Source organism: Embiotoca jacksoni, unplaced genomic scaffold, assembly GCF_022577435.1.
Source record: "Embiotoca jacksoni isolate LCO1_2020_lvr unplaced genomic scaffold, fEmbJac1.0.p SCAF_28, whole genome shotgun sequence".
NCBI lineage: Eukaryota > Metazoa > Chordata > Actinopteri > Embiotocidae > Embiotoca > Embiotoca jacksoni.
In genome coordinates, this window is record NW_027185379.1 from 5,416,377 (window position 1) to 5,442,649 (window position 26,273).

The following is a 26,273-nucleotide window of genomic DNA, read 5'->3' on the forward strand; positions in this document are numbered from 1 at the left end:
TTGAATTGTATGTGTGTGTGTGTGTGTGTGTGTGTGTGTGTGTGTGTGTGTGTGTATTTATTCATTGCTCTTATTTTTTCTAAAAAAAATTATATACATATGTATTTGTACATTTTTTTCACATTGTGTGTACCTTTATTTTGTTTCTATGCTGCTGTGAAGACTACTTTTCCCCACTGTGGGATTAATAAAGTCTAAATCTATAATTTAATTAAAATGTATTCAAGTTTAATTAACTAACACATTTTGCATTTGTCCACTTGAACTGTATACCCAGCAGTGTAAAACAAAGGGAATATAAATGTGAAGTTGAATAAATAAGCACAATAATCACTTATTTATTTAAGACTTTGAACCTGTTTATGGGCCTATTTTGGGAAATGTGAAATATGAACATGTACATATTTTTTTACATACTTGTTTTTATTTGACAAAATATAACAAAAGAAAACTAATATAAAAATATAGATGAAATAACAATAACACCTATCTGTGAAAAATACTGGTGGTAACTGACAAAAACTCTGGAAATATCTGAAATATGGATAACGACTTATTATCATCACATCCTCAGTGATGAAGAATCTGAACAAACATTAAATACCAAATTTAAATACTTTAGACTTTTTGGTCGACACTCAGCTGTTCTGATGTTCGACTTAATGACCAAACATCACAATTTCATTACCGAGAGTGAAGAAAAGACTTTCAAACAGTATTTAGATCATTTACGTTGTTTTATAGAAAATACAGCCAAACAGTTGGCCAAAAAAATGCAAAAAGAACAATCCAAATAACAATAAATGTATTTGAGGACATCGATTGATGACCGTGATCATAATTCATGTTTGAATTTGTACATAAAATCTATACTTCTCAAAACTCGTGTTCATGTCCCTGTTGAGGCTTTAGATTTTTACTGATTAGAATCATGATTTGCATCTTCCACAGAACTAACTGATTATCCGAAAAATTACAAAAATCAAAACTTGTCACAATTCAAAACTTTCTGATGAGGAAAATGTTTTCAATTTAAAAACTTTTACTAAAATGACACAAAATGTGCCCTACTTTACTGTAAATACATCTGCATCTGTAACTGCATCAATCTGCTCAGTGAATCTCAAACATCTGAGTTAAAAGACAATAATAATGGATAAAGCCTGTTATTTTTTGTTTGTGTGAGCTCATTACAGCGGTTTGAAGGATTTTCTGCTGCTTTTATTGCTTCTATTGAGACCCATCAAAGAGACGATTAGGCCTCGTCAGTCTCCCGTCTCCTCCTCTCCTCTCCGGAGCGGGGCCTCCTTCCCTGCTGTGTGTGGCGGGTTTAGCTGGAGGCCGCCCGAGTCAGTCAGTCCGTCAGTTCTCCCGACGGCTGGATCTGGACTGGTGGATGTGGGCAGCCCCCCCAGAGAGGCTGTCCGGCGAGGAAGATGAACATTAACCCAGGTCCCATTCCGGGCATCCCACCATTCCCCATAAATCATTAACCCGCCCAGCATTGAGCCGGCGACAGCATCAGCATGACAACATCAGTCTGTCAGGATTCCTCAGGACTCTCAGATTTTCATCCTCAGATGCAAATGGAGTAAATTTATGAGAGAAAACACACTTTTACTTTTTGCTCTGAAACTCCACATGGGCCCCGAATATTTAGTCTAATTCCTAATAAAAAAAAAAAAAAAAAAAATTAGCTTTTCAGCTTTCAGCTTCATCCTGTCATAGTTTCTTGTAGAGTGACAGAGGGAATCTCCTCAAAACATCTAAATATTAAACAAGGTTTTTAAGTCAAGCTCGTGGCAAAAAGTTCTGGGTGAGATTTATTAAAGTCTGCGGTCTGCAGGTTTCTAACAGCTGCCTAGTAGTTTGAGTACATGAATTTTACTCTGTAGAGTATAGACCTCCCTAAGACTCAAACTTTGTGCCTTTTTAAATTTTACTTTGGTTACTGAAATATGACGTCATCATAGTGACTTATAACAAATTTTCACCTCTTTTAAATAAGCAGCAGTGAAAATCTGAAAAATGTATCAGTAGCAAAGTACAAAACATGAGTCATATCTGTGAATGAAAGTGTTTACCTTACTAATTTTTGTAAGTCATCTTCCTCCAAAGGCGCAAGCAGGAAGTAAACTGATCTGGTTATTTGACCTCTCATACTAATCACGTGACCTCAATGAAATTTTATGAAAGACCTTTATTTATAACATAAAAGTAAAATTTCTTGCCCAATGCCAACATCTGACTGAAAATCCCTTTAAGTTGTCTGAGTAATGTTTGAATCTGGCTGATATGAATTTGTGGAGTCTTGTAAACCCAAACTGAAGTCAGTGGGTGTAGCTGTGCGCCACAATTATATACTTTACATGCATTCACAATCTTAATGCCTGTTATACAAAGAATAAGGAGAGAAAATAGAACATCACTAATTCCACTATTTTACTTTGAAGGAAAATATTCTCTGCTGCTTCTTGCTTTTAATTAAATCGTATTAATTTTTACATCGCTTTCCTTTCAAATTTGTTTTTAGTAATTTCTAATTAAGTTTAAATGTCTGAAGCCTTGTCTTTTATAAATAGAAGTATTTCTGGTTTACAAGAAGACTCTGAACTCTTGCTGCTCTACAGACACTGTATGACTTTCTGACCCTTGATGGATATAAAATGAAACAACTTCAAAATCTTGAAATGACGAATGCCCATCAATTGAAGAAGGCTGATCGATAAAATGAATTGAGATCAAAAGCCACCTACCTTTTCATGAGTGCAATCTGGCTGTCACTGTAGGTGGCACTGGCGTGGATGTGCGGTGAAGGCTGCTGATTGTTTCTGACTGATCTCCATGACTGTGCAGCAGCACAACAGAGGCCTTCTTGAGCGGGGCTTTTGATGGAAGACTCCTGTCAGAGCAGCTCCACGCATGTGTATGTATATCTCGGTATGGAGGCTGGCGTAAACTCTGGTCGCAGTGACCAATTAGCCCTGGCAGAGAGTGGCCTCCTGACCCTTGACCCCTGCTGGGTAGTCTTATCCATTAACCCCTCGGGCCCCAGCTGGAGTTGATGTAGTGTCCTTTCTTCGCGGCGCTGCTAAACACACGGCCACATTCACCCCGCAGCTTCCACTTTCCGTCTTTTTGTGTCGCTCCTCTGATCCCCGTGAAGTCAGCTCGCTTCTCCTGTTGACCTCTCGAGTCCTCGGCCAAACTGAATCTGTGGGTCAACTTCCATCACAGCAGCAGATAAATAGTTATATCAGTCTCTAACAGAGCCTCTTCTACACTCTATCTGTCCTTCATCATACTTCTAACTATTCAGGCTGTGATTTCTTACCTTGCTTACTTCTTCTTCATCATCTTCTTTATTTCCTGACTCTTTCTCTTTCTATCACTTTGTTCCTATTTTTCTGCTGAACTGTTAAAAGGGCATCGCCCTAAAAAAAAAAAAGACATGTTAAGCCACCTTCTTTTTTATAAATAAAGGTTAAATAAATAAATTTTATTGACATTTATTGGAATAGATCCAAAAATGAGTTTAAAGTCTATTCCATTTGTATGCCATTTATTTTGGTAAATTAATAAAGGAGGCAAAATATCATGAAACAAAAGTAGACAAATGGTTGTACATTTGCTTTGATGTTGATTGACTCTCCATTAACATGACAGAAAAGATTTGATCGATTATTTAACTGTAAGAGGACAAACTGCTAATTCTGCTAAGCCTGACTTCATGATTTAATTATCTATTTATGATTTATTCTGGATGTAATTCATTAAATATCTTTACAACCAAATCAGAGTAAAAAACAAACTCTTTGTTGTAGATTTCAAATACAATTTTCAGTCTCGGATAACTTTTAATCATGTAAACTATTTTCTGAAAAGTACTCACCTGTTATTTGATCAACATGTTGAGTTGTAAAGAGTCAGTTGGTGTTTCATTAAAGCTTCTTTTGAACACCTCCATCATCCTCCAGGAAGTAGTGGCAGCACTTCAGGTGATAGCTGAAGAACTTCCACCGTCTTCAGGACAAAACTTCCTGTGAACAAAGAACCACGTGACTCCAGAGCAGGACAGTGTTACACCATATGGTTATTACCATAAACAGGATATTAACTTCAAATACATAAATATGACGTACGATATAAAATTCAGTTATCCTTAAAGGACTTTTATGACGTCTTCAAGACAAATGCCACCGCAGACATGTAGGACTCTACAGACTGTTAACACACTTCAACCTTAACCACCTTTTTTGTGTATCAGGTGATTAAATCGCAACCTGCACAGTTCAAAGCTATTTAATCAGTATTAAAAATATTGAGACACTACTACTACCGTTCAATGTTCTTTAATAAAGCCATAAATACAGCTTGTATTGCTGATACTGTTAGTACTGTTATACTGCCACTAATATCACTTTCAGGAGTTCAGCTTGTCAAGTTTCAAGGTTTAAATAATCATAATAATTACTGTGACCTGGAATTCTCAAATCTGATATTTTACTTCATGTTTAAAGTATATATAGCCCATTTATTTGTGTGTAATCTATCATATTGGGGAGAAAAAATACTTTTGCTCCAGAAAATAATTGTTGTGTTGATTATATTTCCCAGGAAGTAATCAGTAAAGTCAGAGAAAAACATCACAAAACTTACAAATAACTACTGGGGAAACTATAATCAATACAACAATTTACTATTACCACTAATTGTTAAACAAATATAAACTCATTTAGCACATTTCTAACAATTATTCAAGAGCCTGCAAATGAATGGAGTTTGTATTCAGGCTCCTATGCTGAATTCAATGTGATGTTTAGAGATTTTAGTGTTGTATTTCAAACTCTAACAGATGCAAATGAGCCTCCCAGTATTTCAGTTTATTTTGGAAAAAAGACTAAAAGAGACGTGATCAGATCTCCAGAGGCTCCCTGGGTCTCAGAATCAAAGGCCTTATTGAAAACCAAATCTAGCAACATCAGTAGATTACAAGGGTTTCCCCAGCGGGGCGCCATGACGGAAGCTGCAGGTCAACACAGGATCGAAAGCAGAGTCACTTGTATAAATCACAGCTCTGTTTAGTTTATATAAAAGTGAAGTTGATGCTGAATTCCCTTAAAGAGCAATACCAGCGAGGACCACTAGGGAGCCCCTAGCGGCAACCGGTGGTATTGCAGCATAAGGGACCTACCTCCTCATCGGTCTCATTTTTCAGACCCTAAAACTACGTCCACTTTTATATACAATCTATGGTTCTCAGCCAGATTAACCCCTCACTCCACCCCAGCTCATCCAAATATGGTCACTTCTGGTAACTTGGTGGAGACCAAAAAAAGAGCTAAAAGGAAAGTGAGCGTTGATGTTATATTGATCAGTGTGAAAAATAAACTTTCCACAGGTTAAACTTAACAGGTGATAATATTATGTTTACCAATAATGCAAGGTTTAATTGTAGTGAAACGTCGTTAGGATGAGGAATAATGGGCCAAAGATTATTAAAATTACAAGGGTAAATATGATACACATAAAAAATATTTGTAATTCAATAAAATCAAACTTCTAGATTAGTAAACCTGAACTTAAAACAATGTGACACACAAAGTTGTTTAGGTATAAAATAGGATTTATCTTATCTTGACCTAAAACACCAACGAAGCTCTATTTAATGTCATTACAAAACACTTTGATGCCAGCTACAGTTTTACAATCTACTCTGTGAGTACAGATAAAGGCTGAAATGAATTGAGCTATCAACATGTCAGGTTCAATGAACTCGCACCTTGAAATGTAATGTGCACTTTAATATCTATGAACTTCAAAGCGGCTGTTTTCTTATCACTGCAGCACTACAACATCTTTGTTGAGGTTGTAAACCCAACAGTATACGATGAACTACATTTTCTTTACGTGGCCAAAAACCTCTGTCGAGTACACATTTATATATATTCTTATTACACTACATTTTGGGAGGAAAAATTATACTTCTTACACCATAATATATTTTTTTGCTTTCACTTTGCAATTAAAATATTACATAATTAGACTGTATGATAAATATATAAAATATAATGTAAATATGATTTTTAAAGTATAATTGTATTATAAAACATCTGAACTGCATGTCAAATAATTCAAATGAGCTTGAAATGCACAGAAAAAAAACACAACTATGTTTTCATTTGGAAAAAAACATTTTACTTGAAATACCAATATTTTCTCATAAAGTATAAATAATGATTTATGATTGATTTCAATTTTATACAAAAATAATACATTAGGAGGAAGAAAAAAAAATCATGTCCTGTCACACAAGTATGAGTGCCCTCTGATCAGATGACAGTAGATATGCCTATAACAGTCACACACCAACAAGAAAATAAAAACAATGGAATGACCTAATATTGAACAGGAGACTGGATCTGCCACACTTATTACAAACCAACTGCGATAATCACAAATGGCTCTTTTGTCTCATAAACTCATGGGTGGTTATAATGAAAGGAAAACGTATTGATGATGATCAATTTGGTCTCGTCATCGTACTGCTGCTGAAACTCTGACTGTGTGTTCGGACAGAACGCACCGTGAATTCTTGTTGTGAATGAAGTAAGTGGAACGATGAATTTGGACGAGATTTTGCTCAGTGGTTTGCACGTAGTCAGGTGATTGTTGTATGCAGGGGGTGGACGGGAATAACAGGAAGAAGAGGAGTTTCTGGTGAGGTCAGTTGTCCTCCAAAAATCGACCCCATAGGTCATTTGTTCAAGCACCTTATTACCAACCACATTTACGTTTTAAAGATAAGCGACCTCTGGTGGTCGTATAAATAATGTCCCGCAGAAGTGACAGCTGAAGAGACGTCTGTACAAAGTGATTTTTTTTTTTTTTTCTTGTTGGGAGAAGCAGCGTGAGATGAATGGTTTGATACAAAATTAGGTATAAGGTTCAGGAGAGGGTTGTTCACTTCGTTTTTCGAAATCACATTTACTGTTGCCGTGACAACGGAGACCGTTGCACGCTTCCTGACTCCAGCAAGTGGCAACTCACTGTGCTGTCACCAACTGGTTTGTAAACTGCTGTTTCAAAGCTCCCCGTCTCACATGTAGGCCGTTGCCATCTTGGTTTTTCTGAAAGCAGAAGTGACCATATTTGGACGTGAGGGTGGAGCTTGGGAGGAGGCCAACATCCCTCTCTTTGAGGCTGAAAATTTGATCAATTCTAGAAGTATTTTCAGATGACCACCACAACACTGATCAGAAGGAAGGAATTTAGCAATCATAATGACTTGTGGAAATAAATGTACTCAGTACTTTATCAGAGTTGATGCTTTTGAAGGGGAGTCTAATGGAGCCAGCCCCTGGTGGCCTTCAGTGGTATTGCATTTAAAGGCACTTTGGCACAGGTTTCTCTTTTCAGCCCTGGAGACTACATTAATTTTTTTTATAAAACAGCCTGTGGTTTCAAGCTACGTGTCAGGAGAAAATTTGAAAAACAGATTTACTGTTGCCAAAAGAACGAAAAATCGAAAATCTTTCTCCAACCAAATGGTTTTTGTGCCTAAATATAACTGTGGGCGCTAATTCAGGAAACACTCACATGAGTCGTATTTGAGGGTGGAAACAAACGATCTATAGGGTCCGGCGTGTTGGAAGACTTGACACACACCGACACAAACTGTTTTAGGAGCTGTTTGGAGCAAATCAACACAAGCCGTCAAATTCACACAGATGTCTCTTGGGTTTCTGTCTGAACACACCTCAATACTGTCAGCGTGGGCGTCTGTGCCCACAGCAGCTGCTGCTGCTGCTCTTCCCAACGTTTCCCAGCCTCTTCTGGATTCCTGTATGATTAGAGCCACCGCTGTCACAACACTGTCCTCTTTCATGTTTGTTTTGTTTCTGAATACTTGTCAATATTTTCATTGTACCCAGGGGGATCCACCGCTGCAATTTATGCAGAGGAGTTATTAACAATATTTGTCCTTTTTCACACTGTGGCAGGAAGTGGGAGCGATAAAGAGAGGGCGAGACCCATTCCTGGTATTCACCTGAACCTGTGTGCAAACAACAGCCAGAGGTTTCTATGGAGGGGAAGGGCCACATTTAAAGTGTGTGAGTCAGTCCTCCCCACTGACCAGGGTTCTAGATATTGCAGGGCAGCTTGTGACACATTCACAACTCTTATCTTTTGGCATATTTGTCCCATAGACATCCATCTGCTTTTGTGTTATTTTACAGGCAGCTTTATCAACAGTATATAATAGCTGTTTTTGACTTCACCCACAGTGCATATTCATTCTCAGCCTCAAGTGTGTGGAGTTTTGTGCAGAATCCAGTTATACGAAGCATTGCATACACCTATAGACGCATTGCATAGTCCTCTCAAGATTGTCAAAGTCTTTTCAATCACAGTATACACATCGGACAGCTCGAAATGATGAACAGGCATTCATCATTTGCACTACAGTAAACTGAGTGTGAAAGAATAATATTGGAAGACTCCTTTAAAGCTCAGTAAGAATGTCAAATGCATGCACAAGATCGATAAAGGTTATTGTGATTGTCACACAGTCTGCTCACGTGCAAGGCGACACAGCCCAGGCGTCACTGTCTCTGTTCGTGTCTTCATATTTCCACCTTAAATCACAGTTTAAGTCGTCCCAGGAGCCTTCACTCAGGTCCACGAAATTTTACTGGTGCTTGGTTTTTGTTCCTTTGTAATGCCACAACTGCTGTTTGAAAAGGGGCGTGAAAAACTGAATACTGTTGTCAAAGATTGTGTTAAAATCATACATCCGTGTTGATCATATGTGTGCCACAGAGAGGAACGCGGGCTCCTCACTCTCAGGTGCAGTGAGGACTCCTTTAATTTTTTCCCCCCCTTCCTCTGCTCCCATTTCTCATTTTCACCGCCTTGCCCACCGTCGTCTCTCCTCTGTGTTTGTTGACTGACTCATCATCCAGCACGCTGTTCCAGGTTATTAAGAGTTGTCATGGCGACCGCGGTGAGAGGGTGGAAAAATGTGCTCCGGTTGCCGGGCACCAAGGAAGTCAGGTGGACGCTCTCACCAAGCCTGAAGAGGACACTGAGAAGGAGAAGGAGGGAAATGTCAGACAGAGCAGCGCTGCGTTACATAAAGCAATAAATACAATCTATCCAGTAGCACACACACGTATATGAGCACTCACTGACCACTTTATTAGGAACACCTGTGCGATCTGATGCAAGCTAATACAACAGCATCCTACTTTTAAGAAGCCTATGCTGTTCCTAATATTTTGACCCCTTTACTTGTTTGATTATTCATACTGTTATCTCTGTTTTTGGTCTCCATTGCTATGTCGCTATGGTAACCAGCTACTTTTCTTCTGTGTATGTCCAGCCCTGCATCTCACCAAAGCCTGTGTTACACCCGTCAGTCCACTAGAGGATGCCGTACCAGCATCACGTTTCACCTCGCTGAGGCGTGACCGTTATGACGGCCACCGCTTGTGGTATTCACAACATTGGAACTCAAAATTTTCTATAAGCCTCGAGTTCAGGATTTGTGACGTGTTTGCTGACGTTTGCAGAAAGGTCAGAGGTCATGGAAGTTGATTTTTTTTTTTGTTGAATATTGAGCTAATATATTGCAACTTTAGTCATGTAGAGTTTGTCTTCATAACTTATAATAACCTACGTCTGAGAAAACATGTTGATCTTACAATGGACTCATAATTTCTCTCAGTGTCTTTGTATTTCCTGCATTACGTTACCCGTCTGTTAGCTTTCTGAATTATAAGCCCGTTTATTGGAAAAGCACTTTCACCGCAACGACTGGTGTTTGCGTCCATGAAAAACCAAAAGTCGACTTGTACCTAAGTATCCCTTAGTGAGTTACTTTAACTTACATGATATAAAAATTTTAGATTATATAATATACGTTAAGTATATGATCTGACATATGTAATGTTACTAATGTAAAATGACTCATTTTAACTCAAACCATGATCTTTTTATAAACCTAACCACGTGGTTTTTGGTGCCAAAACCTAAAGCACATTTTATTTCACATTGAGGCGAGGCAGAACGTGACACTGACACGTTGCTCTGGTGGACACACGGGTGTATTACAGGCTTTGGCGTGACCGGGTTAATGTGTCTGCTGGTGGTTGCGGGGAAGGTAGAGTGCAGCACATGTTTGAAGCTTATTCACTACAAATATATCAGCCTGCTGAGTTTGTAAATGACATTGTTGGAGCTGTGAAAGTAAACCAGGCAGCAGGAGCTCACTTGCAACTTCCAACACAATCGTATCATTGAAATGCAAATTATAAAATATTTCCATCCTCAAGTAGAAAATGTGAATGCAGGATTTCTACTTGTGCAGGGAAATAATTACATCAGTAAATTATTTGAATACTTATTCCACCTCTTCACCTTCATGAGCCACACCTGACCAAATACATTCCTCATCCCTCTTCTCCTGATTCTGCTGCCATTGAAATGCTCTCTTCTTCTTGATTGTTTGTGTAATTTATTTTTCCTCTTGCCTCCGCAGCGGTGGAGGCAGCTGACCCCGGCGTGACCCTGCGGCCAGCAAACAGCCTCACCTGATAAAGCTGACCTGCAGCCCAGACCTGAGTCATTAGATGGCGGGGTCTGAGCAGAGGTGAGTTTTAAACAGACTCAGGTATAAGGGAGGGTTCTCGGTAAACAACGAGTGTTATAAAGCCCGAGCACGCTGGTCGTGTCGTGAGAAGAAGGCTCCATCGTCCAAATAAAGTCCTGATAAGAAAATACCTGGGGGAGCTTTAGGGCTAATTGCTCACTAAATAAAGGGTTTGTGAAGTATGACTAGTGGGATACAACCACTAGTGGAAAGTAACTAAGTACATTCTCTCGTGCACTGTACTAAAGTTTTGAGATAGTCAGGTGTTTTCATTTTTTTGAATTTTCAGGTTGATATTTTACACACAAAAAAAAATAGACAAGCATATAGAAAGAAGTGCATTAGAGCTGCAACCAATAATCAATTAATGAGCAGAGAGAAAACTAATTCACAAATTTTGATAATCAGTCTTTTGTCAGAAAAAAATGCCAGAAATGTGATAATTTCAGGTTCTCCAATGTAATAATTTACTGCTTTTTTTTTTTTTTTTTACAATATTTGGGGGTTTTAAATGAGAGATTTGATGTATTTATATCGAGCTCTGGGATATATATGATAGAAAACATTTATTTTATTAATTGAGAAAATAACCAAATAGTTCACTGACCAAAATAATCCTAGTTTACTGTCCTACGGTACATTATTAACAATAAAATCAGTAGTTTCCAGCTTTTTTATGTTTTTAAATAGATTTTGTATCTCTATTTTACTTGATATTATTTTTTGTTAAGCTCTGATGAACTAAAATATCACATTTAAGTGGTTTCACAGACGAAATGGGTACAAGTGTGTATTCTACATGTTAGATATTGAAAACATGAAAATCCAAATAATTCAAAGATAATAAGTTGTTTATAAAAGTGAGTTTAGGTTATTAACAAAATAAAAGCTTGGGTCAGTCCTAAGTTATTCAGGCAGATTTAGATCTATAATGTGGGTTTTTACATACATTACTTTGATTATTAGAGGATTATTGAGTATTTTTGCACTGTGGTTTTGGTACTTTTACTTAAGTAAAGGATCTGTGTACTTTGCCCTAATTGTTTAAGCTGAATTTAGAGAGAGAGAGAGACAGAGTAACACCCAGGTCAAACACATGACAGGACGCTCAGAGCTATCGTCCCATCAGTCCATCGGGCCGGCAGTAGCAGCTCACGGTATGAGCAGTCTACCTCAGCGTGGGAAATTGAGCGTGTGAAACCACCATGGACAAAATTTCAGGCTAGAGCGATCACGGAGAGCAGGGAGAAGTAGGAAAGAGGAAGAGGTGTAATTACTAAAAAAAGAAAAGAAAAAAAAACACCCATCTCATCTCCTGCCTCACTGTAGCATGGAGGAAAGTAGCAGCACACGGGGCTCGCAAACTTTGATTAACAGGTCTCATTTCCTGATCGCAGAAGTGACTCTCAACGGGGAGAGGAAAGTGAAAAGAGGGAGCATTAATCAGGAGGCTTTCAGGCTGAGGGAGCATGTGATTGATTAGTCTGAGAGGAAATAAGAATTCTGAGGAGTGTCCTGTCCAGACATCCTTCTCATCGTCCAGAGCTGAATGAAAGTGTTTGAACATCAGCGGCAGCCCAAAACCAAAAAGTAAAGGGATCAGCGTGCACAGCTACAGTAGATTTGTGTGTGATTTTATTCAGGCTGTGTGACTGAACTGAGGAAATTGTATTTACCCAGGATAGACCCCCGAGTTGCACCATCTTGTTTACAGGAGCGTCCTAATGTGACAGGAATTAAACAAGTCAACACACAATCATAGCACACACACACACACACACACACTTCTCCCGGCTGTGATCTAGTTCCTGTTAGCGTGTGCTTCCATTGGGGTGTTAACGACAATTATTTTTTGGGTATCAGTAGAGAAATGAGTGGGCTATTGATACGAGACTGTTGCTGCAGTATTACAGCAAAAAAAACATGACAAATTGAATGCTGATTATCATGCAAAAAGCCCCATAATTACTTGGAGTAACATCTGCGACGGCAGGCGGGCAGAGATCTGACTGTGGCTTGTAGGTCAAAGACTCACCGTCTTGCCCGAGGACATGGAGCTGAGGGTGCTGAGGCTGTTGGCGTCTGTGACCACCATGGCCGAGGGGAAACGTGATGGGTGGGAATATTGCGGGGGCTCTTGCTTGTGAGAATACACTGCAAAGATAAAACAAAAAAGGTGACTACATTGTGACATTTGTATTGAATAAAAATAAGAGCGAGGCAGGCCCCTTCAAACCTTTTGACAAAGCTGATAGTTATAGCTAAGCTGACCTTGAGTCATCTCTAAATTAAGCTGTTAAAAGCCCAGGCTGCTGCTGATCTCCCATGATGCACTGAGCTCCTCTCCTGTCCTCTCTAAATAAAATACTAAATGTTGTGCCTAAAACATGATGTGATGTAAAGAAATGTCCAAACTGTCTTCTTCCAAAGAAACTGAAGAAATATAGCAGGTTGAAAAAAAAATCTAATATTGATACTTTTACTTTTTCTTTTAATTTTAGCAGATAATATGGGAACTCTCAGCTTTGCAGGCCAAAGAGGACATGAAAAATGTAATCCAGGGAAAGAATATATATGACATAATAGATAACAACATGGTAGATGTGGTGTTGTCCAAGCTAAATCTTTCCCATCAGAGCTTTCATTGATACAGGAGTTTACCCTTGCTCTGATGTCGATGGGTCAGAGTCCTGCAAATGCTTTTCAAGAGAATTAGATCATATATTTACCACATAGAGACACTTTTCTAGTTGTTCTGTATGAAATATGAGAAAATGTTACCCTGTCTGGCCTCTAAAATTATTCAAATGAAACAATTTTGCAAAGGTAGATTTACTTTTCAAACCACTCGTGTCTCAATAAACACATTAAAACTAGAGCCTGACCGCCATGTATGTTTTTTTTGTTTTTTGTTTTTTTTTACAGATAATGCAGACATGCAGATAATTTCGGCAACAGAAGACGGTAGAAGTGTGTTACTGACTGTGTGAGTGTGTGACAGTGGCCATGAACGGCTGCTGGCTCATGTGGCTGGGAGACTGCTGCATCAGGCTCTGCTGGTGAGGGCTGTGGAGCTGCTGGGAAAACTGCACCGGCTGCAGCGCCGCCAGGCTGCCCGCCACGCTGTTGATCACCGGCACCGTCTGAGACTGTGACGTGTTTAGACCTGTGGACACACAGCCGGTTAGACCACGGCAACGTAGAACAAGTAGAAGTGTTATTCAGGGATGTTGGACTCACTCTGCGCTATGGCCATGACTCCAGACAGAGGCATGATGAGGTTCTGTGTCTGCTGGTGGCTGTGATGGGAACTGTGGATGTTTGTTAGTGTGCTGACTGGAGGAAGTCCTCCACCTGAACCTGAAATCTGAGAAGAGAGAGAAGAGAAATTTTATTACAGCATCGGTTTACTGTCGCATCATTCATTTTTAGCCGAATACAACGCTCAAAGTTAAGAGAGCTGCAGTATCTTGCTGAGTAAATCCATATAAATTCATGTTCAAAGTGAAACAGCCGTTGGCTGCGAAACAAACAACACATAAATTTTGACTTGCAGATTCTTCTGGTACAACTCCTGTGTAACTCCTCTCTTTCACAGCGTACAAACAAATACAGATAAGGAAAGAAATGTGAAGTGTACAAACAAATATAGATAAGGAAAGAAATGTGAAGTAGAATAACAAAGTCGTACTAAAATGTCACAGAGGAGGCCGAGTTTGTCTTTGTGCCAGGCGTTTACAGTAATGCTGATCAGGCTCCTCCCCCTGCCTGGCACTGAGTCTGTTTGACTGGCAGCTGCCCACAGAGGAGAGCCTGACCCAACTAACATCTGCATATAAAACACTGACAGCTCTGCACACGACAACGCCTTCCCTCACTTCACATCCTGCCGCTGCGAAAGGCAGAAGAGAACTGAAGTGACCAACATGGGACTTAATATTTTCTGAGATTCCCAACAAAACAAATCGATAGATACTCGACGATTCCTCATTATTGAGGAATGTTTTGTTTAGACAGTAGATTACACATCATATATCAAAAAGTACTCTTGCACCACAACTCAGACGCTGCGGGCCCTCGCACAGGTTTCCTGGTCACTGATCAAATATTTGGACTAAGGCAAAGGGAAGAAGTAGAAAAAAAAAGTATCAGGCATAATCGGATGTTGGCGTCATTTCTCTGGCAGAACAAGCAACGCTCCACTTTCGGCTCCTCTTTGAGAGACATATAATCAATGAGAAGAGAATGTTTCTTTGTCAGGTTTATTGGCTGATGGCGAACATGCCCGGTGCACTTTGGTGAAGGCTGCCTGCTAGTCCAGCTGTGGCCTGCCACTCTGGCTCCGCCCCCCAAACAGGGCAGCACAATGTGCTAATTGTTGGCTCCTGCCAGCAGGTCCATGGGAGAGGAGGTTCAGGAACCTGCTTTGTACATTCAAGCTAAACGAAAGGCCCAGTCTTATCTAATCTGAGGCCACGAGAGCCCAGGTGTGTTCACTCACCATCTTGGCATCAGGTGACATCAGGCTGTGGCTGTGGTCCAGTCCTCCCGGAGACACCTGCTGCAGCACTGACTGGCCGCTCGCCATGGGGTTGCTACTGTGGTGACTGATGGTGGTGGAGGAGGTGACCTCACCCGGGCCTTGGCTGTAACGCACTGAGAGAGAGAACCAGAGCGAGAGAGCAGGTTAGTTTAATTTGTCTTGGCCCTCAGCCACTGTGTGCTACAACTACTGCAGGTATATAGGGCAGAGAGATAGCAGCGCAGGCCTCCATCTGAGCTGAGCTGTTGTTCCAACCCACCAGACTCACCTGCTCTTTGACTCAGACAGAGGAGGACATAGCAAACAAACACACTGACCCGTCCACCGCTGCTATCTGCGCAGCTCAGCCAAGGCCGTTCGCTGTGTACACGCACTCACAACAGCACAACTCCCATCAGACTCTCTAACAGCACACACGCTACAGATGATGGTCCTAATTACGTCAGTGTGAAGTTTCACCGGCGTTGGAGGAAGCACTCAGATATTTTACAACAGCAGTTGTCGACTGGTGCAGCCTCGGGATCCACATTTTAACTTCACACGACCGGCATCTTTTTTTTCTGAGCCTTTAAAATAAATTTTACAGAAAGCCGGTGCAGTCATCCACAACGCCTTCATGCACTTAAACACACAAAATAAACATAAAACTAAGGTTAAAACCCTAAAGAAACAAAAGGCAGACATCTTGAATTAAAAGCGTATATGATTTTTAAACAAGTTTAAACTTGTGGGGCTCATCAAGTTTTAAAAAAACGACATGTTTTTTTATGCACAGATCCTCGACCCTCTCAAAAATGGCCACCAGTTGAGAACCACAGCTTCCCAACAAATAATAATAATAATAATAATGAAATACTCAGTTAAAAGTAAAAGTCCTGCATTCAAATCCCAAATGAAGCAAACGCAGTGTCAGCAGCAAAATGTGCAAAGTATGAGAACTCATTCTGCATAAAAATTCACGATATATTTTTGTTCAACTTTATAGTAAGTAATATAGTTTCATCCTGTGTTTTCCGGCCTAATTGTTATATCTGAAGGTTTTTGAAGCGATAAATTGGAGAGAAAAGAAAAAAAAACGAGTTCTTCGACACAAATCTTTCGTCTTTGATTGCTTTTTTTCTTATAGTTTCTTTTTTAAGAACTAGAAAACTATCGTAACTAAAGTTGTCAGATACTTGAATGTACAATATTGCACCCAACATATGGTTGCGTGAAGGTATAAAACGGTATAAAATGGAAGGTATACCTCAAATTCTGCCTAAAGCTCGTACTGGTTTCACAGATTCACGGTGAAGCAATGAAAATAAATTTAGTGGCATCACTTAATCCCACGTCTAGACTACTTCTTGTCTCGCACTGGAGGCCCAGAGGAATGCTTCACCCCCACCCACCCACTCACAACCGACAATCAAATGCCTGTTTGCTGATGCAGGACCCTCTGATACCAACAGAGTAAACATTACACAATTACAAGCAATGTCAAACACATTCTTATCCTGCGGTCTCGGCCTCACACGGACTCAGAGAGCGTTCCTCCCTCAGTGACAGTGAAGAGACAGACTCTGTTTGCACACAGATCTGCCATCTTGCCCTGAGCCCCGCGTCCCTGACCTGGGTGTGTGACAGCCTGAGCGTCATGCTGAAGCTGGTCTGACATGACAGGAACTATTGATATACAACCATTTTGAGATTAAAAAAAAAAAAAAAAAAAAAAGAAGAGGGATGGGCGCTGACACTAAAGGGGACCAACGACGGGGGAAGCAGTGAGTTATAAGCAGGCATCACTGTGGAACTCATCTGTTTAGAGGTTCATCTGAATCAGTGCATCTACAATAACCAGTCATCGTAATAATCTCATATGTGCCGCTGTTCATTTGAAGCAAGTTTGACATTTTGAGGTTGTATGTTTGCTAGGGAAACGGCTCGGTCCAAAAGAACTCAAATCAGTTGCCTCTGGCACCTCTAAAACTGCATAATTAATTTGTTTTAGCTTATTAAACAAACAAGACATAATGTGTTAATGTGTGAGCTTTGGAAGCGCTAAGCAGTCACTGATTCCTGCCTGTTTCAAGTCTTCATGCTATAAGTTAACTGTCTTTTAGGCTCTGACTTCTTGTTTAATAAACAGACATGAAAGTGATATCAAACTTTTCCTTCAACTTTCAGCAAGAAAGTAAACATATTTCAAGCAAACATTTTTCCGATAATGTTGAGCTCTTTCTTTGAACGCAGACACTGCAACGCCCCAGCGCCATATTTCATCCTCTAAAGTACCTGTCCTCCATTTTGTACAACCGGCAGACTTCATACTGTGTCCCGCAGCATACTATCAACCCCACAACACTCCACCGTGCCTTGTAAACACTGCCGCAGAACAATAAAACACTACATTGGACTCATGACCCCCATTGCCACACAATAGAGGAGGACTCATAAAAAGCCAGTTATCTCGGAGCTGGGCAACCTCTTTAAGTGTCGGAGGGAGAAAAGGATGCTATTCAGGCCAGTTTTGTTTCTCTGGGCTCGGCAGTAACTGGAGCCGTGGGGAACCTCCGAGTGAGTCGGGAGGACTTCCTCCAGCCACACTCAAGAGACTCTTGCTTTCTAGAAAAACTACTGGGTTTTCTAATCACTATAATCCTCATAAATTTCCCAATCTTGTCGTAAAGATTGCACAAAACCAAAATTAGATTTTGGCATGATGGTACCATACTTTTTTTTTTTTTTTAAAGAAACGTAGGCTTGCTCTTTGAGAGCAGGGGGAGGGCGAGAACTTCACAAGGGGAGTGGTAGCAAGGATCTTCAGCGGGTTTAAAAGGCTCTAGCTCCCTGTGTGACCCATGTAAAATCAAAGCCTGCCTCCCCAACCTCAGGCAGTGCTCATTGTTGTGCTGCTGCATATGACAGACCTCCTGGGTCTCTGCAGGGAAACAGAGCGGTGGAAAGTGCAGAGGTAGGCCATCCTCTCCATGTGTGCGTCCCTGTTTGCAGCTAGCCTGAGGTGACAGAAAGCCACGCAGCCCACGGATAACAACCCCCTTCACACACACACACACACACACACACACACACCCCCACCTCACTGCCGTATCTGATCTGGAACTTCTGAGTCTGCTGGTTTGGTAACGTGCAGAACGACATAGTTCAGCTTACACAGCGCGGATTCATTTTCATGGTGGTTTCAGCTGCCAAGACACAAGTGTATCAATACAATAAGTTTAAACACTGCATAACAAGAAAACGTCCTGCATTCAAAGTCCGACTTTAGGATTATTAATAAAATGTAATGAAAAATAAAAGTACCTGTCATGCTGACAAATGCTGTTTTTCCTGATGTATCATAATATTTTATACTATTGTTGCTCATGTATCAATAATGTCCAGCATCTTACAGTTACAGCCTCCAAAGGTGGAGCTAAGCTTAACTACTTTATTCAGAGGTGGGTAGTTTGGTCCAGTAGTTCCCAACCTAGGGTGTGGGCCCCTCCAAAGAGTCAAGAAGAAGTCAAGAAGGGTCATGAGATTATTAAAGAAAAAACGAAATACCGCAAAACAAATTTTTGCTCCACAAATCTGTGATTGCAATGAATTATTTTGCCTCTTTGGCCATGGGAGAAGTTTTCAGGGTAAATTTATTTTTGGTGACAGTGCTGAAAAAAATTTAAGAAACCTGAAATGTGACAAAGAGCCTCGACTAGACACAGATTTTATAACAGTAAGTATTAAGCCAGAAAGTTTAAATGTCTTGTACTTTTGTCTGAGTATCATCTGTATTTCAGGTCAAATTTTAATCTTGTGCACTTTTTGCCTACTCTTTGCTTTTCTGGGGGAAATAATTGAATGTTTTTACCTCTTTAGATCTGAATAATAACAATTGTGTAATAATTCACTTTTTTAAAGTTACTTAACAGTCCCTAAAGCTTTCAGATAAATGCAGTGAAGTTAAAGTAAAAAAAAGTACAGATGAAATGTAGTAGAGTAGAATTATAAAGTGCCATAAAATGAATATACTCAAGTAAATGTAGATGTGGAGTGTATTTTTAGATCATACAATATGCCGTGGCTGTGCAATGTTTAGTTTTTAAGCTTGTATACACTGCTAGTTTTTTAAGCTATAAAATGTAGTCCCATTTATGGAATATGTCTTAAGTGTTGGACTGTATTGTCTATTTTTATGTGTAGTCTCTTCTTTCTTAAATCTAACTATTTATGGAACATAAATGTATGTTTCTTAGGAATAATGATGTATTATGTCCAAAATGCAGAATTCTATCACATGCAAGAACACTTGCCCAACAAAAATTTCTCCATGCGAACAATAAACTATATTGAATCATAAGGTATCGTATGGTATCGTGTCGTGTCGTGTCATATCGTGTCGTATCGTGTCGTATTGTGTCGTAAAGCATGATCCCTTAAACCTGTACTTAAGTACAGTATTTTAGTAAATTACTTACTTCCCATAACGGAAAACAACTTTTTCCTTAAAAATATCATGTCTGAATGATTTAGGAAACATATTTATGAGATTTATTGTTAGAGAAGATTCATGCTTCAAAGAAACGAAATAAGCTGGATTTGCTGAGCTCAGTAAACATTGTTAGTGGATGAACAGTGCTTAGGAAAACACAGGTGCCTGCTTCTAAAGGATGTTATCTGCCTATAAGATCAGTTTCATTTCTGGAAGTAAAAAAAAAAGCTGCACGTCACACTGTTTGACTGTCTATCCAGTTGTGACCAACTGATCAACGAACCAAAACAGAATCAATAAAAACTCCCAGAGTCAGAGGAGTTTCTTTGAAATGACCCTGCAGTGACCTCTCTCATATGACTGAAGGTGTGGCGGCGGTTTAAGGAGTGGGGGTGGGGGTCGGGGTGAGGGGGTAGCTTTCTCCACAGGCGAAGAAGGGGTCATCAGTCCTGTCTGGCCAGAAAAGAGCCAATACCCGAGTGGACAGCTCCTGCTGCTCTGAGTCTGCGCCCAGCCTCAGCAACTATACCAATGCCCATAAAGGTGAGGGGGGGGTGCTTTAAAATCAGTCCTCCTTCAGGCCCAGCAGAGATAAATGAACCTAGGTTACAGTCACTGCAGTCTTCTAATACACCACAGACAATGGGACCTCCCTCTGAGGTAGAGTATAGAGAGTAGAAGTCAGAGGAGCCCCTTATCAAAGGCCCGGGAGATGTAGTAGCAAAGGATTTTAATTGTCCATTAAGCATGCATAATACAGGCCGTGCCCTAGCAACGCAATGAGGCGCCCCGCTGGGATATTATTGTCAGGTCAGGGGCTGACACTGAAAAACAGCTGATGCTGTCGGCAGGATGCCAGCAGGACACCTTGTAAGCAGCCAGCTGAGGGTTTTTTTGGGGGGGAGCGATGCGCTTTCCACCGACCCTTCCCCTCATCTGATACAACCTCACCGCTGACCCTTAAAGCTCTGCAACCTGAGGTCAACGCCTGGTCAGGTGTTCTGAGCAGCAACAACAACAAAAAAAACTAAGGCAAATAGACAATCCACAAGTGGGACCAGTTTATCCAAAGGTAAAAGAGCAAGCCAAGGCAAACAGTTTGCTTTCCCTTCAAAGCTGGACTCGTGTTCGAACACGAGAGGACAACAATGGGCTCCGAGTGAGTCCCTCAAATCAGTTTTATGGACGGTGAGTGATGGCACGGGAGGGGGGGGGGATAATGTTCTGTGAGGCCTATCAGCTTTGTTTTTATGTTGTGTACACCAGGTAGACTCAGTCAATACTAATTACTCCGAATGCAAACATCAGGTCAGGGTGAAACGGTCAGAGCAATAACGCACAGCGACGCCGTGTTGTGGCAGCGCACTCATTAGCAACCCGTATGGGAGGAGGAAATGTGGAAATGACAGCGTTACGTGGAGGTGATCGGGATGTGTCTGTCCCCCCTTCCCTGACCCGGGCCTGACCCTGGTCTGTCACAGGACTGCTGCCCTTTGTGTCATGCCTCTCCATGCTGACTTTGGAGTGGAGATTGCAGGTACAATGTGGATTGTTCTCAGTGTGTTTTCAGAGATCAGAATAACAATGGCATTTGCTCAGCTCACTCACTCACGCTCATTGATCAATTACCCTCTCTTTCTCTGCCTCCATGATCACATCAACTCTTCCTCTTTCTGACAGTAGCCACAGAAACCTCAAGCACCTTCAATTTTCCTTCAGGACTGATGTTTGCAGATATTTCCTGCAACAACAACCAAAGACAATCTGCTCTCTGCACAGCAACTCCACCTGGCATCTTACTGGGAGGCGAAGCGCTGGTCTGTGGGTGATGTGGTGAGCTGTGTGACAGCAGAGGGTTGAGGCCGTGGGTCGGTACAGTGATGGCGTCCATGGCCAACTTCTGCCTGAAGGCTTCCTCTTTACGCCGGTTGGCGAACCAGTTGTAGACCCGCACTTCGGTGACCAGATTGGAGCCGAGGCCCTGAGCTTTGGAGGGGGAGACGCCTCTCTGCAGACACTCGGCTCTGCAGGAAACAGCACAATGCAAAAAATCTGGGGGTTAACATTGTTCGAGTAACATTTGTCTGTCAGTATTCAATAAAAAGGCATCATGTTCGTGTACCTGTTGCACTCCTCCACCAAAGCCTCCCTCTCCTCCTTGCTGGGGTTCTTCTGCCGTTCGTAGGCCTGGTACAGGATCTGCTGGGACGCGGGCCCCCATTTGAAGCGGTTGCGTCTCATTTTCTTGCAGGAGGGTTCGCTGCCGACCTCCTCGCCGGGCGGAGCCATGCCCTGACCGGAGGGGTTGAACTCTGGGAAAAAAAATGCCGGATCCTGATTGTTTTTGTCTGTCATGCTGCTGCCGGAGCCGTGCGCTATCTGGTTGAACTCTGCAACATAAGAAGGGGAACGATTAATAAAAACATTGATATATAATTTTTACTTTTGATTAATTATAAGGACATGTCTATTCCTATTGCTGTATGGATATGTCATACACCATGATAAAGAAACCTGATATCCCTACTGGTTTGAAAACCAAATATAGCGGCGTGCTGCTGCTGACCACACATTACAGGCCGGGGCCAAACTATGAGAAACTCAAATATTAACTTACGTCGGAGAATTTCCCGCTGTTTCCTGACATACCAGGTGTAGAGGGCCGCTCGCTTCTGTGTTTTCATGGGCGTGCCCTTGTTGAGGTGCTGGGAGAGGTGAGACTGGTTCAGCCCGGTGATGTCCACCACCTCCCGTTGGGGGATGTTGTGCTGCTGCATGTAACCTTTGATCATGCGGGCAGCACGCCATGGATCCTCTCTGGGTTCAGGAGCAGAAAACATTTCGACACTGAACAACAGGCAGCTCTCAGAGGGAAGTAGTAAAGACGAAATTCCACTGTGACTCAGACTTTATGGCTGAAATAAAGTCTTCTGGGCGATGTCATGACATTGAATCAATTTAAATAGATGAAGAAATGCTTGTCCGCTATTGAAATGTTTTTAAACTAAATACATAAATCATCTAACACGCAGCAGCTCTTCCACTTGTTCCCTCCTCTTAGCGTCCCAGTTTTTCAAGGGCTCGACTTTTAAAGGGTTTGTAACGATAATGAGTCCCCACACAGACAACCCGTTTATCACGGCAGCCCTTTCAATAGGCCGTAAATATTTTCAAAGGTTAGTTCAAGTGGATTCAGGGAGGTTGTGAAACTTGGACTTAGTATTTAAACTCCTGATTTCACCCTTGATGGAAAAAGCTGGATTTATGGACAGTTAAAATGATAGTGAAATGAAAAACAAAAACTAAAATGGAACAAATGTTTAAATATGCTGAAAAAATTTTTTTAAAACCATGGCCAAAAAAGACTGATAATTAAAAACATATTTGTCAAATTTTTTTTTTTGATATATATTTAGAAAACTAATAGATTTGGTACCAGTTCACATTAGATAAACTTTTAAATTGTGCCATAAAACATTAGTCTGCAGTATATATATATTTTTTGTTGTTAAGTTTTGACTTAATTATTGTAAGAATAAATGCCTGCATTAATAAACAAATAATCGAAGGATAATTTTAGGTCAGGTTATAGTCATGTATAAGGCTCTGAAATTAGACATTTATCTCAAAGAAGTGAAAAAACAAACTGTTTTTTAAAGAAATATTCGTTTAAAGAATAATCTGGTTTTTTTTTTTTTTTTTCAAAGAAACGACATGGCCTCCATTTAGCATTAAAAACGTGCATGTTCTGATCTGTGGCTCTCATATTACCGCAGATTATGTGCAGCAGTAACTATAATCCAAAATAAACGGAGGTATAATGGAGCCTTACCTTCCAGTGAGAGATCAGCAGACATACGGACATCGGTAATTAAAGCAAATCTACACACATCTGTTTGTTTTGGAGAATGTGGAGGCCTACATCTAAAGTCTGCGGGTTAAGTGGGAGATGTTAGTTTATAACTTTTGACAATGAATAACCAGATCTCCATTCACTCTAATCACACGCCACTGTGTATCTTTCAGTTGATGATTTATAGAATAAAATTAATAATAACTTCACTACACGTGCGTTAGTTTTGATATTCTTCCGGTCCCGTTAGCAGATGACACATCCTCAATTATTAGTTTAAAATGTGACAAGTGTGAGATAATTAGAAATAAATAGACTCGGGATGGGATCCGTTTTTCCCGCGATGGGTTTACGGACATGCAGTCTAAATAAATGGAACATATCTAGGTCAATTTAGAATAAATAAATAAATAAATAAATAAAATAATAATCATTGTCGCTAACAATAATAATAATAATAATAATTATTATTATAATAATTACTATTATTATTATTATCCTATTTTCTCAGGCAGGAGTTACTTCTCGTGTCGCAGTTTTCTTTTTTTTTTTTTTTTTTTTTTTTTTTTTTTTTATCGTTGAGAGGTGGAGTATGGTTAATAATAAATAGATCTCAGTTCAGCTGATATTTTGCAAAGGTAAAGAAATAATAATCCATGTGGATAATTAGTAACCAGAATGTGAAAACCGAACCGTGGCGGGTTATTTTAAAATTGTAAACAAAGTAAGGAACGTGTTTTGCGTGTATACAGGCCCGAATTTTAGATTTAAAAGTTAATTGTGAGGTTTTAAAAGGCCCAAACTTAAACAATTAAGAGCACGTAGCGCGAAATACATTAAAGATAAAAAAAAAAAAAAAATTTAAAAAAAAACCCCGCTTATTTTTACCTACGAGTTTCATTTCCATAATGTTACATTTCAACTAACTTTGAACAACTTAAAAAACTTTAAGTAAGGAAAACTTACGCCAACATGCGCTCCACCTCCGCCCTCTGCTCGGCGGCCTCCTCTGTGTTCAGCGACTGAAGCTCCTTCAGTATCGGCGGAGTGTCGTAGTCGTCCCCGTCCTCCGAGCCCTCGTCCCCGGACAGTTTGCCCTTGCTGTGGCCGTTGGTGAGCGTGTGGAAAACGGGCTTGGAGTCCGGGTCGGCTCCGTTCATCTTGCCGCCCTGAGGAGGAGCGGGCGACTCGGGCAGGCTCTCCAGTTTTACTCCAAAGCCCGGCGGGCTAGAGTCCATGTCGTCCAGGGCCTGGATCAGCACATCTCTGGTAACTCCTGAGTCCAGCAGGGCGTTGAGGAGCTCCTGCTGCAGGGATGTCAGCTTCGATACCATTTTAGAGAACATTAAAAGCACAACATAGGCCCGCTGGAGCAGAGGGGAAAGGCAGGGTATGAAGAGGAGACAAACAAAGTTCCTGTCTTCCTCTCCGGTACAGAGCTGCGGGCAGTTTACGGCTACTGACACCTGCTTCACTTCCCTGTTGAAGGGGAGGATGGAGCTACTTTGCCATGATGCTTTCTGAGAGCAGGGGAATATAAAACATGGTAATGAGTGGGCCGGCTGATGGGAGCCTTATGTAAATGCACAGAATAAGGCCCGCTCTGGGCCGAGGTGTTTACACTGGTGCACTGCTGCTTTTATTGGCTCCTCTTATCAGCAAAACTTTCATGGACTTTGGACCCTGTTGTATATCCCATAAAGACTTTTAAGAAAGACGAGCTGCACATATTCACCTCAGTGATTTTTTTTTTTTTTTTCCCATAAAAACAATGAAAGCCACAGCTGGGCCTTGTAGAAGTACTTCTGAGGGAAAAGCATTATGTATGTAACTGCAGGAGTTTCTGTATGTTTTGTATACTTTTTAAGGCCTTAATAGGTGCTAGTGGAGTTCTTAATGAGGTGGGGTTGGTTTTTAACGCCCTCATTTTGTTTCTCTTAATGAAGCCTAATAATCTAATCTTCTCTAAATAGTTTTAGGAAAGTATTATTTCGGTCATAGATAAGTGAAGTATTTATATGTTTTAGTAGAAACAAATTAATTTAAAGTTTTAAAACTTTCTGTGTAAAAGAATGAGTAAAAATAATCTAAAAATCAATCAGGGTCCAGAACTAAAATAATAACCTATTTTACTCGCTGATTAATTAAAATACAAGTTATAATGCAACAGTATAAAAATAACCTTTAAAATGTGGGTCAAAACCCCTTTAAAAGCCTCGTGTTTCCTATCTGTGTATTAACAAGACATAATACAAAGTATTTGGGTTGAAAGAAGCCTTAATCATCAATTATAAGAACAGAATGAGGTTATTAGTGATCAGAGTATGGTTACCTGTTAAGTTTTGCATCCACATATTCTGTATATAAAACAGTAAATAATCAAATTTAATTTATGTGTTTATTCCCTGGAGGAGAGCGTCAACATGCAGCTGTAATAATGGAGGTCCAGGGATGGTGAAAAGTTCAAAAACCCTGCAGAAATCATAATGTAAACTTTAATAAACTTAACTTTAATCAATAAATGAGATTACAAATGTACACAGAATATAAACAATACCCAAATTAACAGGAGGAGAGAGAGGATTGAAATTTGGGGGAATAAATCCTGAAAAGTTGGATATTTGAACAGAAAACCGAGTTTGCCTCATTTCACAGTTGATGATTTATAAGAGTTTGTAGTTTTCAGTTCATCACAGGTGGCTTAATATGTATCTGCAGCTGTTATGTGTCAGTACAAATGATTCTCAAAACT

At 40.4% G+C, this 26,273-nt stretch overlaps 1 protein-coding gene across 1 annotated transcript; it reads right to left on the reverse strand.

Annotated features, from left to right (window-relative positions):
• Positions 1 to 6,182: 6,182 nt before the first annotated feature.
• Positions 6,183 to 25,315, reverse strand: hnf1ba (HNF1 homeobox Ba). Its single transcript, XM_069161499.1, has 10 exons — positions 24,488 to 25,315; positions 22,286 to 22,485; positions 21,791 to 22,058; positions 21,469 to 21,692; positions 15,156 to 15,310; positions 13,895 to 14,021; positions 13,638 to 13,820; positions 12,690 to 12,808; positions 12,331 to 12,375; positions 6,183 to 9,088 (listed from the first exon to the last, which is right to left on the reverse strand). The coding sequence occupies exons 1-10, from the start codon at positions 24,865 to 24,867 to the stop codon at positions 9,068 to 9,070; spliced, it is 1,722 nt and encodes a 573-aa protein (XP_069017600.1). The 5' UTR covers positions 24,868 to 25,315; the 3' UTR covers positions 6,183 to 9,067.
• Between the last annotated feature and the right edge of the window lie 958 nt (positions 25,316 to 26,273).

Coding starts and splice junctions, on each gene's coding strand:
- hnf1ba (XM_069161499.1), bottom strand. CDS start 24,867: ATGTTCTCTAAAATGGTATCGAAGCTGACATCCCTGCAGCAGGAGCTC. Junction 13,821..13,894: donor AGTCATGGCCATAGCGCAGA/GTGAGTCCAACA, acceptor GTGTGTCCACAG/GTCTAAACACGTCACAGTCT. Junction 12,809..13,637: donor CACTGTCACACACTCACACA/GTCAGTAACACA, acceptor TTATCTTTGCAG/TGTATTCTCACAAGCAAGAG.